Here is an 18,616-nt window from a genome sequence, read left to right on the forward strand (position 1 = left end):
ACGTTTTTTAAAATGGTAATGCTATGCCATATCAAACTGATCAACATTTATTTCTGATAAATATAAACAAGGAAAGTAATCAGTATAGTCCTCCCAAGCCACTTATAGTCCCTAATTCCCTAGACTATTAAACTTAACATACAGATAACTTTTAATCAGGAATCACTCAACTGTATTTATTGACATCATTTAACTAACACCAAGCCTGTCTAAACCCAGGAAGGGCTAACAGAATTTTCTGCCTTTTTTTTTTATTATCAATCATCATTTAAAAATCATAGTATAATTGTTTCATAGAGACACTATTTTTCTTTAAAAGAAAATTTTCCTCCATTGAATTTCAACATCAATAAACATCACAGCATAATCACTGAACTGAATATAAGGGAAAAGATGTTCACTCTTTTCTAAGACTTGCATTGTAAAAGTGCATGGTGGTGCAATAAATCCTGGATTTCTCACAAAAGACTTAAATATCCCTGGCTATAGCTGGGGGAACAACGCACTTCACACATCCAACCATATGCTCACGAATGAGCAAATATTCTGTTGCTTGCATACTCCAGAGCCTAAAGATACTCTGCCATTGTCGGGAAACATAAAAGCTGAAGGCCACCTGGAGGATCTACTGCACCCTGAGCAGCAATTGTAGTTTTAATAAAAACTGTAATGACTCATTATAGTAAAAATTTATACTGATGAGGCTCCTCAGCACATTTACACCATTTAGACACACAGTTTTTAAAAGTTAATTGGCACAGTTTTAAAAGAGATTCCTAAAGAGAGAAAAGAATTGAGGCCGAAAAGCAAAGGAGATGAGTGAGACTGAAAAGGAGATACAGATGATAACATGATGGCCACAAAATTATATTGCATTTAAGAATCACCTGGGAAGCTTGGTAAAAATGCAGGTTTCCACATTCTACACCCAAGACTCCAGATTTTGTTGTTCTAGGCTGGAGTCAAGAAACGTGCATTTTTAATACACACCTAAGATAAGATGCTGCTGCAGGCAACTCACACTCTGTATTTTGAAACAAATACTGTAACACCAGCAAGCACTGGAAGATAGAAGGCCTTCTAGACCAACCACATTTCCTTACCAAGAGGCAAGACTCAAAAGTCATGTGAAAAGTCAATTCTTAAGAAAGGCAAAAAACAGGGGAAGGTAGGCAAAGAGAAAAATCAATCATACAAAAACTGAAATATAAATCAGTGGAACAGGACAGAAAACCCAGAATAAGACCATGCACTTATAGTCCATTAATCTACAACAAAGGAGGTAAGACTATACAATGTTGGAAAGGCAGTCTCTTCAACAAATTGTGCTGGGAAAACTGGACAGCCACGTGTGAAAAAATGAAATTAGATCATTCCCTAACTCCATACACAAAAAGAAGCTCAAAATGGGTTGAAGACCTAAATGTTAGACCAGACACTATAAAACTCTTAGAGGAAAACATAGGCAGAACACTCTCTGACATAAATCAAAACATCTTTTTTAATCCACCTCCCAGGATAATGGAAATAAGAGCAAAAATAAGCAAATGGGACTTCCTTAAACTCAAAAGCTTTTGCGCAACAAAGGAGACAATAAGCAAAATGAAAAGACAACCCACAGATTGGGAGAAAACAATTGCAAATGATGTAACTGTTAAGGGATTTATCTACTCCAAAATTTACAAACAGCTTATGATGCTTAATAGTACCAAAACAAACAACCCACTCAAAAAATGGGCCAAAGACCTGAACAGACATTTGTCTAAAGAGGACATACGGATGGCCAATAGTCACATGAAAAGATGTTCAACATCACTAGTTATTAGATAAATGCAAATCAAACCTACAGTGAGATATACCTCATACCGGTCAGAATGGCTAGCATCAAAATATCTACAAACAACAAACGCTGGCAAGGATGTGGAGAGAAGGGAACCCTCCTATACTGTTGGTGAGAATGTAAATTGATGCACCCACTATAGAGGACAGTATAGAGGTTCCTTAAAAAACTAAAAATAGACCTACCACATGACCCTACAATTCCACTCCTGGGTTTATATCCAGAAAAAAACAGGGCCCCCAAAGATACATGCAACCCAATGCTCACAGCAGCACTGTTTACAACAGTCAAGACATGCAAACAACCTAAAACTCCATCAACAGAGGAATGGATAAAGAAGATGTGGTGTATACACATACACACACACACACACACACACACACACAGATATACACCTAACAATGGAATGTTACTCAGCCATTAAAAAGAATGAAATAAGGCCATTTGCAGCAACAGCAACATGGATGGACCTGGAGTGTCACACTAAGTGAAGTAAGTCAGAGGAGAAACATCATATGACATCCCTTACATGTGGAAAAGGAGAAGTATCATATGACATGCCTTATATGTGGAATCTAAAAAGAAATAATAAAAATAAACTTACAAAACAGAAAGAGACTCACAGACTTAGAAAACGAACTCAGGGTTGCCAGTGGGGAAGGGACAGTTAAGGACTTTGGGACGGTCATGTACACACTGTGATATTTAAAATAGATAACTAACAAAAACCTACCGTAGAGCACACAGAATTCTGCTCAGGGGTATGCGCCAGCCTGGATGGGAGCGGGCTTTGGGGGAGAATGGATACATGTACGTGTATGACTGAGTCCCCTCACTGTTTACCTAAAACCATCACCACGTTGTTAATCGGCTACACCCCAATACAAAATGTTTTTGGTGTTAAAAAACAAAAATTTTTTTAAATTAAAAAAATCAATCATGGTGAATTATTCTTCAGTTTTGAGAGGGTCCCATAATATTTGTATTGCCCAGGTCATCAGTTCATGAACAACTCCAGTGTTAAATTTCCCAAATGGAGTTAAATGTATTCATTTATACAGAAGTATATTTAAATGCCTATGTGTGGCAAGCATAGTAGAGATTAAAACAAAACAAAACAAAAAAGAGCAACCCCACCCCCCACGCCCCCAATCCCCAGAAAAACAGGCATTGCCGTAAAAGTGCCCTCAGCTTCCACACAGAGAGAAGCAGGCTCTGGGAGCAGAGTAGGATGAAAGGCATGTGTTGTTAAAGGTAAAAACCATTCTCTGGGGTTCATGGCGAGGCAAAACTGTCTTCCAGATTTCATTAGGGAGGAGGTGAGCATCAGAGAAGGCTCCATGGAGGTGGCATTCACAGTGACTCTTAAAGGGCAGACAGGATTTCGGGGGAGTCTTTTTTTTTAAATTGGAGGATAACTGCTTTACAATGTTGTGTGTATGTGTGTGTCCCTTCCATCGGGAGCACCCCCATCTCCCATCCATCCAGGCGGTCACAGAGCTCCATGCGGGGCCCCCGTGTTACACAGCAGCTTCCCACTAGCCATCTATTCTACACATGGTGAGGCAGACAGGTTTTGAACAGGATTCTCCATGTGCAGGAAAAGAGCACGCCAGGGGCATGAACAGAATGTCCGAGAGTCCACTGAGACACCTTATGAGAATGTATATAGCTAATATTAGCTCCCACTGCGGTCCTAACTAGTCAGCAAGGCTCAAAATCTCTCAAAGGAAAATCATATAAATAAATGTGGAAACACATCTCCCTTCTCAGGAAACAGAAATGCCAACATCTGGTTCTCAACCCCACTTAAAGCAGAAAAAAAAACAACAAAAAAATAGACATATGTTGTTACAAAGCGGGGAAACGGTGGTATTAAAAACCCAGCAAAGAGCTGTCAGTGGGCACTTTCCCAAAAGGCAGCTGCCAAGCGCTTCCGCTCCCACGTTCACTCACTGTCCACCCTGGATGCTAGATCAGGCCTTGCAGATCGAACGTCAGCAGCATGAGCGGCTGGGCAGGAAAGGTTAACTGGCCAACTGAACATACGCATCCGTGTTCCTCCTATCGCTGAGGTCCTAACACTTATTCAAGAAAGACTCAAAAACACCATGGATCACACCTGAAGAGAATTCAGAACTTTTGCTGTCTTTGGTACATATGAGTTTATTTTTATGTTCTCTCCCCTTTGCTTTTGCTGAACCATTTCTGAGCTAGGAGGCTAAGGAAGCAACTTTCTCAGCTGTCTCACTGGAGGTCCATCTTTGAAACAACTGTGTTGGGTACTCAGATCTGGTTTGTTTCCACTTGTCAGCCATGCCAGTCAGGAAAGAGAAGCAAATTCATACATGCATCCTGTCTTGTGTCTTGCAAAATTCACTCATATTTTTAAACCAACATCCACCCAAGGTCTTGCCAATCTTAGTTCCGATGTACACCAAGTCTAAACGGACTTTGTTTCTTGCCTAAGGCAGTGCTGCACTGAAGCACAACTGAAGTGCATTTATGATTTCAGACCACAAACACTGCATTTAAGTTTTGCTCTGCTTTTGCATGACAGCAATCACTCTATGTCACTACACTAGTCCCTCAGTCTAAATTCTGCTTTGTGATGGTTTGTGCACTAAAGACAGATTACCCTGAAGCTGGGTACTGAAGATTTTTTTGTAACATTATGTTCACTACATTATAGTAAAAGTCATAACATTCACTGCTCCATAACATATACTATTGCTTTTATTCAGACTTTTATATTGCCCTAAGCATTTACTCTGATTCAAGAGGAAATTCTGATAAAGAAAAAAAGGATTTTTAAAACTATTTAAATGTTAGCTGTTTTATATTATGGAAACTGAAAAAAATACACATTTAAGAAATCACTTAAACCTCTATATGCCAATGTTCTACATTGAACTGGACTATATTTTAGTACAACCTTTTTGTCAAGGGGATATATTTCATATTTTTAAAATGCTACTTGATTTCTATACTCTTGAAAGGAAGATTCTTAAAATGGTAGAATCCAATATAAACTTCTTTAGAAGTGTTATGAGATGTTTGTATATTTCAAGAGATATGTTTATCTCTAGCAGTTAACTATATGAATGTAGAGTTTGGGGAACTGGAAACATAGCATTTAACAAAATAAAAATCCTGGGCTTCAAAAAACTTATGCTCAAGGGAAGATCCTATATAGTTAAAAATAAATAAATAAACGAAATACAGCCTATTAGATGGGGAGAGATTAGGAAGAGTACTTTAAGGATGGGGGTAGAGAGTTGGGGACAGGTTGGAATTCTAAATAGGCCGGTCAGGGAAGGCCCCTTTAAGAGGCAACATTTAAGCACTAGGAGATACCCAGGTGAACCTGGGGAATGAGCATCCTGGCCGAGGGCAGGGCAAAAGCCGCGTGACTGGGGTGAAACGGGGAGGAGACAGGGGAGAGATCATACAGAGGATTGTAAGCTGTTGAGATATGGGATGGAAAGCTATTACAGAGTTTTATTTAAAGCATTAATGTGATATGGCTTACTTTTTTTTATTGAGATGTAATTCACATATCATAAAACTCACCCTTTGAAAGGGCACAATTCAGTGGTTTTTAGTATAGTCACAAGGTTGTGCAACCACTTCTAACTCCAGAACATTTTCATCACCGCAAAAAGAAGCCCTCGACCCCTAAGCAGTCACTCCCCTTTCCGATGCCCCTCTCCGGCTCTGGCAACCACGGTCTACTTTCTCTATGGATTTGCTTATGGTAGTCACTTCATATATATGGAATCATAATATATGTGGCCTTCTGTATCTGACTTACTTTTTATCTGGATCTCTCTGACTGCTGCGATGAGAACATGCTGAAAGGAGGCAAAGTCAGAAGCAGGGAGACCAGTGAACAGATCAATGCAGTAATTCAACTGAGAGATGAAAAGAGTCTGAAATAGGATGGGAAGGGAGATGGTAAATAACGGCTGGATCTTGAGTCATTTAGACAGGCTGGATATTGAGAATGAGAAAAAGAAAAGGAAAAGACAACTCTTTGGCTTTTGTCTCCATTCTTAAAAAGATGGGGCTGACACCTACTTAGGGTGCAAGGCTACTGGGGGTTGCAGACTGAGAGGAAACCACAGGGGCATGTTTTTAGAGATGTTAATTAAACCTGGGATGGTGATGAGCCTTCTGTGTCAAGATGCCAAAGAGAGAGATGAATATGAGTCTGGAATTCAAAGGACACATCTGAGCTAGAGACAGAAATGTGGAAGTTTGAGAGTGGGAGACATTAATATCATGAAACTAAATGACATCATCAAGGATGTGAGTGATTAGAGAAAAGAGAAGAAACACAGAGAAAGTGTCTATGGACATGTCAATATTTATATGTCAGAGAGATGAAAAGGGATGAACACAAAAGACTAAGAAGAAAACACAAATAAGGTGAGAAGACCAAGAGAGAAAAGAGTCTTAAAAATCAAATGAACACACTTATCATAGCAGAGGGCATTGTCCACACTGCCCAATACTGCTGACAGATCACTGAAAATTAGCCACTGCATTTAGGAACATGCCAGGTAGTCATTCAGAGTCCATGTGTTTTCTCTCCCTCCATCTTGTTCACTCCACTCCAGCCGTATCTACCTTTGCATTTGCCATTTCATCTGCTAGGTGTATGCTTTCCCCAGATATGGCTCTGAAATACTCTGAGTGGAGTGAGGAAGTCACAAGTTTGACTGGAGTGGGTTCAAGAGACAGTGGTAGAAAAAGAAGTGAAGTCAGCAGCAATTCTTTTGAGAGTTTAGTTGTAAGGAGATGAAGAAAAACAGCTGTAAATAGAAGGGAGTGTAAAAGAGAGAGCTTTAAAATGGGAGACATAAATACATGTTCGTGTGCCGGTGGGGCAAATCAGTAGAGAGGGAAGAAAATTATGCCAGAAGGAACTCAGAATGGCTGAGATAGGGGACAGAATTAAACATATATCATCTGCTCATCAGATAGTCAACAATTAAAACATAAGCCATCTACTCATATAGGAAAAACAAATAAGGACAAGTTATTTTTTTCCAGAGACACCAAAACCACTTAAAGTGATCTGGATCCATTCTTCAAGGCTAAAGATATTGGATTAATTGTATACACAGGGTCAGATTCAGGCTTTGACTCTAGGCTTGGAGTCATAAGATCCAAGTTCAAGGACCATGATAAGTTACAGTGTTCCAGAAACTTCTTTTGACCTCCCTCTTTTGCTCACAGAATACTTATTAAGAGCAGCCTGTCCTCTCTACCTTATATAATTGATATGATGATCAAATAAAATATGTCCCTGTGAGGTATGTTCAGTGCTACTAGATGAGGAACAACTGCACACCCCCGAGTCTCACTCCAACACTCTACACTCCAGTTCCAAGAAGGGGAAATGGCAAAATGAAAAACTGGGGGAAGAATAAATAAAGCATCAAGAAGTAGAAGCTTTCTACATATTTGAAACACATTCAATAAGCTGGATATGCATTATGCCTTCATTTTCACTTTATAAAAAAAACTCAACAACACAAAACCCTCTGGTTTAGATTCAGCTGAGCCTGGGGCAAAAAAAAACCAAAAGAAGTACACTAAATTTGACTGTAGATGTGAAGCAAGATCATACTTAAATAAAGATGTGACTTAATACCATCCCAGGAATCTCTTTTATTCTCCACACTACCTACCACCTACCAAGTGAAAGGGAACATGTTAGCTGCTCAGCTGTATCCGACTCTTTGTGACCCCATGGACTGTAGCTCTCCAGGCTCCTCTGTTCATGGAATATTCCAGGCAGGAATACTGGAGTGGGTTGCCATTTCCTTCTCCATGGGATCTTCCTGACTCAAGAACTGAACCCTCATCTCCTGCATTGCAGGCAAATTCTTTACCATCTGAGTCATTCACCTGCCAAGATCATGTTAAATAAAAAGACTATGTGCTCCTCGACTTTTTGTCAAATAGATATTAGCAGGTATTTTGATTAATTTTTATCTGTTAATTAATTTTTAATTCTACCTGCTTTGTGTATGGACCACAGCTCTCTTTAAGGAAGATATTCCTTATAGGGTATTTTGATCTAGCCATAAATTTTTCATTAATTTTTTATTTCTTCAAGTAAACTAAAACACAAAGGTGTGTGCTCATTTTTTCAAATGAGAAAATCTACCTTTATCAAAGAATGATTAACATGAAGAATTCTGATATGGAATTTACAATAAATGCCAAAGTTGAACTGACCTTATTACTCAGCACCCCCTCACATTTGATCAGAAAACTAAAGAACTCAGCTAGCCATGGGACCTCACAAGGCTTTAAAGTGTGAAAGACAGAATATATGAGAAAATACACACACAACACCTGTATGTATGTGTGCATGTATATATGTCTCTCTCCTTTAAAATATGTCTATATAATCATATACACCACTTGGCAGAGGAGTCAGAGTTTCCTTGTGGGGACTTTCCTGGTGGTCCCGTGATTAAGAATCCACCTGGCAATGCAGAGGATGTGGATTTGATCCTGGCCTGGGAATTAAGATCCCATACGCCACGGAGCAACTCAGCCCATGTGCTGCAACTACAGAGCCTGTGTGCTCCAAGGTCTGTGCGCCCCAACTGGAGAGCCCGGGTACTGCAGCTTCTGAAGCTGGCTCGCCAGCTAGAGAATCTCTGCACCACAAAGACTCGGCATGCTGCAAGGAAGACACCAAGTGATGCAACTAAGACCTGATGAAGCCAAATAAATATTTTTTAAAAAGAGCTTCTTTGCAAAATCAGTGGGTACACCTCCTGTATAATTAAGAGGAATAAGAGCTTAATTTTTTCCAATTATAAAGATAACGTATCTTTACATTTATGAATACTTGTATACCAGTAACTTAGACACTGATTCTCTAGTCAGAATTTCAACATCTCACTAAAATCCCTATGACTCTTTTTTTACATAAAACAATTCACTTTGTAATGATGTAAATTACAGAGATTCTAGGAACAAATTATTCTGATGGGTAAGTGTATCTACCTCAAGCTCCAACTTAGTGACACACTCCAGCATTATTGAGGAAGAAATTATTTTAAGTAAGTGATTTTTTGGAATTAGCTTTTATCAAAGTATAGCTGCTTTCCAATGCTGTGTTAGTTTCTAGCTGTGCAGCAAAGTGAAGCAAAGTATAAAGCATTTCATACTTTAAAAAATGATATAAAGTGATTTTTCTTTAAGTTAAAGCCTATCACTTAAGGGGCCCAAGTCATTTCAAGAATTAGTTTAGATATGACTTTAAAGAAAGTTTTATCATAATACTATTATAGTATTATAATTATATAATGAAAAATATAATGAATATAATGTCATAATTAACACTATTAAAATATTAACTCATCTCAATTACTTAGGGTCATCATTACAAATATGCAGTAATAAGCTACATTATAAGATCTTCATAAATTCAAAATTTGTTGCAGAATATGGATCCCTTCACCCTCATCCCAGGTAGATGCAGGCTACACTTTTTCTTGGATGACCCTGTCTGCCTCTTATAGCTTTTCTGCCTTCCCTGCCTTGGCAGGAGGCCAGCAGTCATTTCTTGCTCCTATCAGCATGCCTGTAGCTAGCAGGCTGCCCTATTTTCATGCAGCTTTTTCTTGATTCTAAAAAGTAGCAGTAGTAGAAAAAGCCACAGTCTCAAAGTGTGGTGGTTCTGCCACAGCCCAGCTGCAAGCCCTCGACAAACCACTGAATCACTTTAGGAATTTGTTTCCTTATCTACACAATGAAAGAACTGGATTGAATGATGGTTAAGTTCCATCCAACCATTAAACTTCATAATGAATGAATTTTTCTAAGAGCTAGGAAGTCCACCACCTAAGTTTATTAGAACTGTGTCCAAACAAAGAATAGAGAAACTCAGAGAAAGGACCTCAGAAGTTTCCATACTTCTGTGCATGAATCTTGGGCTTGCTAGGTCATGGACTTTTCAGTTTTCTAGATTCTTTATCTCTAGTAAGTGAGGTTTTGCATTGGATAAATCATGTCTGGACAAATGGGACAGAATTATATTAAGGGCTTTTGGAGCAGAAAATTAAATATGACTCTTAAATATACTTCTTCCACATAAGAGATAAGAATTGAGAAATTTTCAGAAATTCACAGAATAAATTATTCCCTTATGAAAACTTTTGTTTCTAAGTGCATTTCCATTTGGTAAATGGAAACACATATAAACAAAATGCATGATACTACATGCATTAAAAAATGACTCACCTATAACTACATCATGCCCATCAACCAAGCCAGCAGAGAAGAGCTCCTGAGAAACGCCGTCTGCAGTATCTGCCCAAATGTGAAATGAAGGTGGATCAGAAACCACACAATAAATATTAACAATCAATAAAATTAACATGTAAAATATATATACTTTTCATTTAGAAAAATCATCCATATGTATTTCAACAATTCAGATTCTATCAGGAGGAAAAATCAGAAGCAACGTGAAATACATTTGCCATATACAATTTGCATCCTGTTCTTTGTTCAACAGAAGTTCTACAAAATTACTGTTTCATTTTTGGTGAGCCAAGAAACTTTTGCCTTTTGTCTCTCTATCTGAATTAGTCCTCAAATACACCTCTAGAAGTTAGCTCATAACTGGTCCCTATGACAATGCTTTTCTTTCTTGCCAAGGTTAATTCCAGCCACCATCAATCTTTTCCTATCATTAGTAGCTACTGAGTTAGAATTTATGGCAAAGGTTGAAGAGGTAGCATTTGATACAACCTTATATTTGGTACAAACAGCCTATGCGCTTGTTGGACTATTAAGATGAGCTATTTAAATGAATACTATTAAGAAAATCCTTTAACGTGACATTGATCATTGGATAGCAATAGACTCATTCTCTTAGAAAATGTGGTTGAATAAAAGAATGTAGCGTCTCAATGATAATTGGCAGGGGTTAGCAATCTCATAAAGATGAGATTGAACAGGCTGCAGCAAGTGAATATAACAGAGATTACTTAATTGAGAGGTAATACATGAGCATGACAATAGTGAGAAGTCTGTTTGAAGACTTTGTGAAGGGAAATTGATAAATTGCCACGTGCTCAAAGAACCATTGTGAATCTTGATGTTTTCACAAGGGAGACTACATGCTCTCCATGGCAGCCTGATAATATCACAAATATCCAGTATTAGAGTTAGATAAGAAGAAACTGGGAAAGTACAGCTCCTGAATCAAGTAACCACCTAAACTGAACTACAGTTTGCTACGCCAAAGGCTGCCTTCATCAGACAATGGGTTTCCCTGTTTAGTCTGTGTTTCAAAGGTGATGACTATGTAAGTGGGCTTGAGCGTGTGTTGTGTATGTGTGTACTCATGCTCAATGTGAGCACGTAGCTGAAGGTACAATTATCTTTCACAGTGGGCTTTAGTATGCTCAGCCTGGTGTCTAACTCATAGTAATTATTCAACAAATGGTAACTGTGATGATGACGAGGCAAGCAGAGACCATCTGAAATGCACCTGCTTTCTCCCTCTCATACGTGGCCCAATTTGCCAAACTGCCAACAAGACTGAGAGTTGATATGTATGCTTCGTACTTTCAGAGAAACTGTGGTCTTCTATCATTTTACTCATCCGATGAAATGGAATCAATGAAGGAAATGGAAAAGAAAAACAAAGGAATCTTACTAAACAATGAAATTCCATAGAAGGTGGACTTATCTTGAACCTTGTCCTCACTATTAGAAGTATAAGAAACACCATACAAAATTCTCTCAGAGATAAAATAATCGCATAGCATGAACCTTGCTGTTTAGTCGCTAAGTCGCGTCCGACTCTTTGCGACCCCATGGACTGCAGCCCGCCAGGCTCCTCTGTCCACGGGATTTCCAGGCAAGAACACTGGAGAGGGTTGCCATTTCCTTCTCCAGGGCATCTTCCTGACCCCGGGATCAAACCCATGGCTCCTACATTGGAGCAGGCAGATTCTTTATCGCTGAGTCACCAGGAAGTCCATAGCATGAACCTAGGACAGCACAATACAAGGCTCTAGTCTGAATATGATGTAGCTTTATAAAGTCGGCTAGAACATTCAGCCTCACAATCTCCATCTTCCTGGATGCCACTAGAAACTTCAGGAAAAGCAGCATATTGAATAAAAGTGCCTGCGCCTCATAGCCACCAGGCATACAGTAGGCAGTGGTTACATGTTACTGACTATCTGTTAAAGCAACTGGATGTGATACCACCATCTCTAAAGTTACCAATAAGATCTTACACTTGAGTAAGGAGCTATAATAATCAAGCAAAGCCACATTGAGGGCTAGCACTAAAGCAGTATTGAAGCAAAGAACCTTCCCAAATCATTAAAGTGTGCGGCATCTCCGACTGTTTTCAGGACTGTTGGGTACCGAATGAGTCATATCAAAATAGCAAATGGGCGGTGCTTGCTGGTCAAGAACGGAAATGTTCCTGGTTTGTGTGTGTGTGCCTTTCAGCAGTTATTTTTCATGCATGTTAAGTAATATGTCAGTAATAGTTTAGAGCAAAAACTTGAGGTAACTGATCATTTATTTTTCATTAAGCTGCCTATCATTCCTGATGCATAAACAGGTTAAACAATCATAAATAATCATGTATGCTCTGCTTTCTAGACCATTACAGCAACATAACAAACACAAAGGGTTTGCCCTCAAATGAGGACAGAGTATTTGATACGTTCACTTTATACATTTGATGCCAGGTATATTTATGTGTGTATATAGCAGAGACATAGTACCCATGGTATGCACGTACAGATGGAGTGCAAACAACATCTGAAATGCTTGACAGCATCAGTAATCACACAAGTACAGTGATTCAACTGTGGTGCTCCTGAAACTATTAATAACGGGCTGTGCTCGCTGCCCAGGGCGGGCCAGCTTTCATTGGGAAGTCAGCACTGTGGTCTCTGTCTGGGCAACAAAAGCGGAGACTGAATCTAACCATGGCAAACGAGGCTGCCAAAGCCAGCACAAAGGGCCAGGTAATACAGATAGTGCTGTCTTATCCCCAGCAATCCTCAACTCAGAAATTCATTTCTTTGTTCCCTTTGAAAATAAAATTGATTTTTATTGCCACTGTCAATCTCAAACAATCAGATGGAAAAAAAATACTGTTAAAACAAGAATCTGTTCTTTTTATTCACTATACTTGAAACTCTTATTATATAATTGTTAGATTTTTATCACAGAATTGGCTGGTCAACATTTTTATATTATGACAAAATAGCTTTTAGATAACAGCAACCGGCAACAGTTCAATTTCATAGACAGACTCTAAACTGTCAAAGATTGTCCCCAGAAAGAAAGATCAGTTAGGAAATTCACTAGGTCCTCATTTATGTTTCTTTTGTAAAAATATATGTTGAATTCAAATATACTAGAAATCATGATTATTATTATTATTATTATTTTCTTGACTACACAGCATGGCATACGGGGATCTTATTATCCCCCAACCAGGGATTGAACCTGTGCCTCCTGCCCTGGAAGCACAGAGTCTTAACCACTGGACCACCGGGGAAGTCCTCTGGAAACCATGAAATCTTTGTGCATACAGGAGACTAGAGATCAGGGCCACTGAGTCCATAACCACCTATGGCCCAGGAACGTATTTTATTTGGTGGGCAGGGTTTGTTCAAAACTGAGCTGGAATGTACTTAGACAGAACTCTCTGGTTCCCACAATTCACTTTGGCCCCTGTAAGCATTTGCGTTTGTGTCTTCTTACAGGTGGTAACAGCAAGGAGGTCAAGCCACCAACTGACTGACCAGCTATCAAGTCAGGAAAGTTTCAGGTTTTCAAAATTTTAGCACATGCAATTTCAACTTATTGAATCAAGTCAAATTTGACACAGAGTTCTAATACATAAAATAATTATAGCCTCTTATACATTCAAATGTATGAGATTAATGAAATATCAAGGCTATTTTCATGTAAAAGTCTGAAACTAGAGGTCAAGGACAGTAATTGTTACAGTCATAGCACTAGCACCTGATTTTCACTCCTTTAGACTGTTCTGGTTGTGAACTAAAGAGTGGAAATAGCAATTTTTGTTTAACAACTAGTATTGTGATCTCTAAAGCCTGAATCCATTAATTAACCAAAATGACTTGGGATTCTCCTGCACACTAGGTGCTTGAGACACCTAGAAACAGGACGTGGTTTGATGACGTCCATGCATCCCAGCACTAAAAGTGCAACCAGTCTAGCCCTGACACTATTTCAGTAATTACTCAAAATGCTAAAATTACATTCAGCTGCCAGACTGGCATTGCTCCTACCAAGCCTCCTAGTGGTGCCTGTAGCAAGTAGCAGCCCAGACACTGCTCAACACAGGCTTGGTATAATCTGAAGGGACATCAGAGAGGCCAAGTATGCTACCTTTTGGTCTGATGTCATGGTCTGTTGCTCAGCCGTAATTAGGACTGCTATGCTTATCTCCTCACACTCATCACAATGTCCTTTAGGCCCTGCATCACCATGCCAGCACTTCTTTTCACGCTTGAGCTAATAGATTTAATTTATAGGTGTGTGTATTCTGTGGAGCACGTGTCATTAGAATTCATGCAATCAGTAGTAGGTTTGGTTTGGATTCTCTGCAATTACTGCATTATCCTTCCTTCCTTTCTTCTTTCCTTCCTTCCCTCCTTTATTGTTAGAGAATACATTTTTAAATAGTAGATTATAACCACACGCTTATGATCAATTTCTGAAATGCTCTTTGTAGCAATAAGATAATAATTTCAATGGAAACTTACCTCTTCCTGGAGTAAACTCAAATCGTATGTCATTAAGTTCCTTCCTGGAGTTTCTGAAATTACATAACATTATTAAAATCTAATGAAGCAGAGTTTAACCAAAATAAGAGTATTCCAATTTTTATAAGATGCTACTGACACACAGATAGCATTTAACAGTTTTAGAGTTACCTCTAATACTTCTTTAACTAAATGAGGCAGTTATGACAATAATAAAGGAAAGTATTTGTTTAACTGATCACATTCACCTTATACAAACATGATTATATCACAAAATTCTAAAAATAAATGTTCCTTTTATAACATCTACACTAAATCAGTAACCTTAAATTTAATTCTGTAATTAAAATTTTCAGAAGCTTTTAGTCTAGCATAAATAATATTCAATACAATTTTCATATTTTCCTTGGAAAATAGCATTTTATCAAATTATTTTTAAAAGTGAAACAAACAATGGGGATAGTCTTAGCAGTAATTTCATGACAGCACTATACATTAAATCATCCAACAAAACAGCCAGAATAAGGTGTGTAGTTTGCTTTTATCTAAATAGAGGGGACCTGTGAAAGTTGTAAAATTGCCCACTGAATATACAAAACTTGAGAACAATTTTAAATGACTACATAAAAGTACAACAGACACATATATATACATGCAACCAGAAAACTAAATGACCCTGGGGAAATATGGAACAAGTAAGTATCTAAGACATGAGTTTCCCAGAAACAGATTCATAGACAGAGAACGAACTTATGATAACCATGCAGGAAGGGTAGTTAGGAAGTTTGGGACTGAAATGTACATGACTGTTATATTTTTAAAAAATATGAGTTTTTCATTTATACTAATATCAAGACATGCTAAGGGCCAGTAGTTATAATTAGAATGGTCTTAATTTCTCGTAACACTAAAATATTATGAGTAACTCTCAACAGATGCTAGAATTAAAGTTAATAATAAAAAAAAAAAAACTTTAAGAAACCACAACAGGACATATGGAAATAGTAATTTCTGTATGCACTCTGCTCTGCTCTGCTGCCGAGGGTGCCCAAGACTGAGACAGAGACAGTCTGAATACCCAGCCATGAACATTCTCCTTCCCATGCCAGGAGAGTGTGATCAAATCTTCTAATAGTGCAGTTTGATACTGTAAAACTTTGGGTAATTCAGTACAGTGCCTGAATCTTGATGACTGACATCAGTCTCTAAGCCTTCTTTGTTCCCAAAAAGGAAGGTGGTTATGTCCTACCACACCCTGTGACACCAAGTGAAAGGAGGCTTGGAAAGATGACAAAGGCAGAGTGCTGACTGAGAGAAGGCTCTTCTCCTGGTGCCCAGGGAAGCTAGCCCGTTTAACACCTTCCACAAGCAGGGAGGAAAAGGGGCAAGAACTCCAGAGATACCCAAGCCCACGGTATCGACATGGGAGCCTTAAACCTTGGCATATCTTCTCTGGTGTCTGCACCATGATTTTATCATTACTCCTCTGGGAGACAAAAATGGGACCAGCAGATACTAGCAACTGCTACAACTGTGCTTTATTTAGGACCTCCTGAGGATCTGAAAACTGAAAATTGTGGATGTTCATACTAAACCAAAGTAGAAACATGATCAACATGTGAAATTGCAGGCAACGTTCAGAAAACTAAGATCACGGCATCTGGTCCCATCACCTCATGGGAAATAGATGGGGAGACAGTGCAAACAGTGTCAGACTTAATTTTTTTGGGCTCCAAAATCACTGTAGATGGTGACTGCAGCCATGAAATTAAAAGACGCTTACTCCTTGGAAGGAACGTTATAACCAACCTAGATAGCATATTAAAAAGTAGAGACATTATTTTGTCAAAAAAGGTCTGTCTGGTCAAGGCTATGGTTTTTCCAGGTCATGTATAGATGTGAGAGCTGGACTGTGAAGAAAGCTGAGTGCTGAAAAATTGATGCTTTTGAACTGTGGTGTTGGAGAAGACTCTTGAGAGTCCCTTGGACTGCAAGGAGATTCAACCAGTCCATCCTGAAGGAGATCAGTCCTGGGTGTTCATTGGAAGGACTGATGCTGAAGCTGAAACTCCAATACTTTGGCCACCTCATGCGAAGAGTTGACTCATTGGAAAAGACCCTGATGCTGGGAGGGATTGGGAGCAAGAGGAGAAGGGGATGACAGAGGATGAGATGGCTGGATGGCATCACCGACTCAACGGGCATGAGTTTGAGTAAACTCCGGGAGTTTGTGATGGACAGGGAGGCCTGGAGTGCTGCGATTCATGGGGTCACAAAGAGTCGGACATGACTGAGTGACTGAACTGAACTGATGGAGACGGCAATGGCACCCCACTCCAGTATTCTTGCCTGGAAAATCCCATGGACGGAGGAGCCTGGTAGGCTGCAGTCCCTGGGGTCGCTAAGAGTTGGACATGACTGAGCGACTTCACTTTCACTTTTCACTTTCATGCACTGGAGAAGGCAATGGCTACCCACTCAAAGTGTTCTTGCCTGGAGAATTCCAGGGATGGGGGAGCCTGGTGGGCTGCCATCTCTGGGGTCACACAGAGTTGGATACGACTGAAGCAACTTAGCAGCAGCAGCATAATATAGATAGTTCAGAGATCATTTTGGACCCCAGCCTAAATAAACTGCCCTGAAGATGGAGTAGGCAACAAACAACCAGTGTCTGCAATGACAGGACTATATGCATGTTGCCTAAATTTTCTTAATAAATGACAGTGTCATCACACATTACACAGTGCTTTCATATCCATTGGCAGTTCTCAAATGTTTTGGTCTTAGGACCCCTTTACATTCTTAAAAAGTATCAAGGACCCCTAAAGAGCCTCTGTTTGTGCTAATTATGTCCATCAATATTTACTGTATTGGAAATTAAAACTAGTTCATTTAAAAATATTTATTAATTTACATGAAAATGACAATAATTAGCACATCACATGTTAATGTAAAGGAATTTTTATGAACAATTATTTTACTTTCTAAAGAAAAACAAATCAGTGAATGCACTGTTTTCTATTTTTGTAAACCTCTCTATTGTCTGGCTTAAGGTAGCTGGTATATGTTGTCCTTCATATTCAATCTGCTGCAATATCACATATCATGGAGCCAGCCACTGGAAATTCCACCATACATATATGGAAGAATGAGAGTGAAAAAGGTCAATAATTTCTTATTATAAAAACAGTCCACCTCATAAGGTCCTTGAACAGTCTCAAGGACCCCTCAGGGATCACAGGTGCACACTTTGAGAAATACTGATATCAGATTTCATTTGATCCCAACAATCAATCTTTGAGACATGCAAAGTAGGTATTACTTGGTTCCCACTTCTGATGAGCACATTCAGTGGCTTTTCCAAGTTTACAAAGGTAATGAGTGGCAGAGTGAGGACCAACAATTCTATACTGTAAATACCTACTGCAAATAGAAATGTTTGATTCCCTTTACTTTTTGAGAGAAAACAAGTATTCCCCAACATTTTGCACGTTACCATGAGAAGATCAGTAAGCAATCACTTACTTAACAGCCTTGGTCTTGTGTGTTATTTGTATCAGCAAAGATTGAATGAGGACTAAAACAATTCAATTAAAAAAAAAAAAACACCAGGAAAGCAAGTATTTATGGTGTATAAATAATGATATGACATAGGGAGAAAATGAATCAATTAGGTTTGATGCTAATGTATCCCACTATTCGTTTCCTCTTTCCTTTGATCAGACTGTCGTAAGTTATTTTGTTCTACTAAGGTCATGGACTTCCCTGTAGCTCAGATGGTAAAGAATCTGCCTGCAATGCAGGAGACATGGGTTTGATCTCTTGGTCAGGAAGATCCCCTGCAGAAGGAAACGGCAACCCACTCCAGTATTCTTGCCTGGAGAATTCCATGGACAGAGGAGCCTGGTGAGGTCCTCTGGGGTCCATGGGGTCAAGAAGAGTCGGACACAACTGACTGACTAAC

General features: G+C 39.0%; 1 protein-coding gene across 2 annotated transcripts in view; it reads right to left on the reverse strand.

Annotated features, from left to right (window-relative positions):
• The window catches only part of STK39 (serine/threonine kinase 39), a 304,895-nt gene that overhangs the window by 48,487 nt on the left and 237,792 nt on the right, over positions 1-18,616 (reverse strand). Inside the window, exons 15-16 of one of the 2 annotated variants that reach the window (XM_065931688.1) lie at positions 14,653-14,705; positions 10,115-10,183 (exon numbers count right to left, since the gene is read on the reverse strand). In XM_065931688.1, the coding sequence (XP_065787760.1) occupies positions 10,115-10,183; positions 14,653-14,705 (122 nt within the window). The remainder of the gene's footprint in view (positions 1-10,114; positions 10,184-14,652; positions 14,706-18,616) is intronic. The other variant, XM_065931689.1, reaches the window with a different exon arrangement.

This window comes from Muntiacus reevesi, chromosome 3 (assembly GCF_963930625.1).
Source record: "Muntiacus reevesi chromosome 3, mMunRee1.1, whole genome shotgun sequence".
In the NCBI taxonomy this organism is placed as follows: Eukaryota; Metazoa; Chordata; class Mammalia; order Artiodactyla; family Cervidae; genus Muntiacus; species Muntiacus reevesi.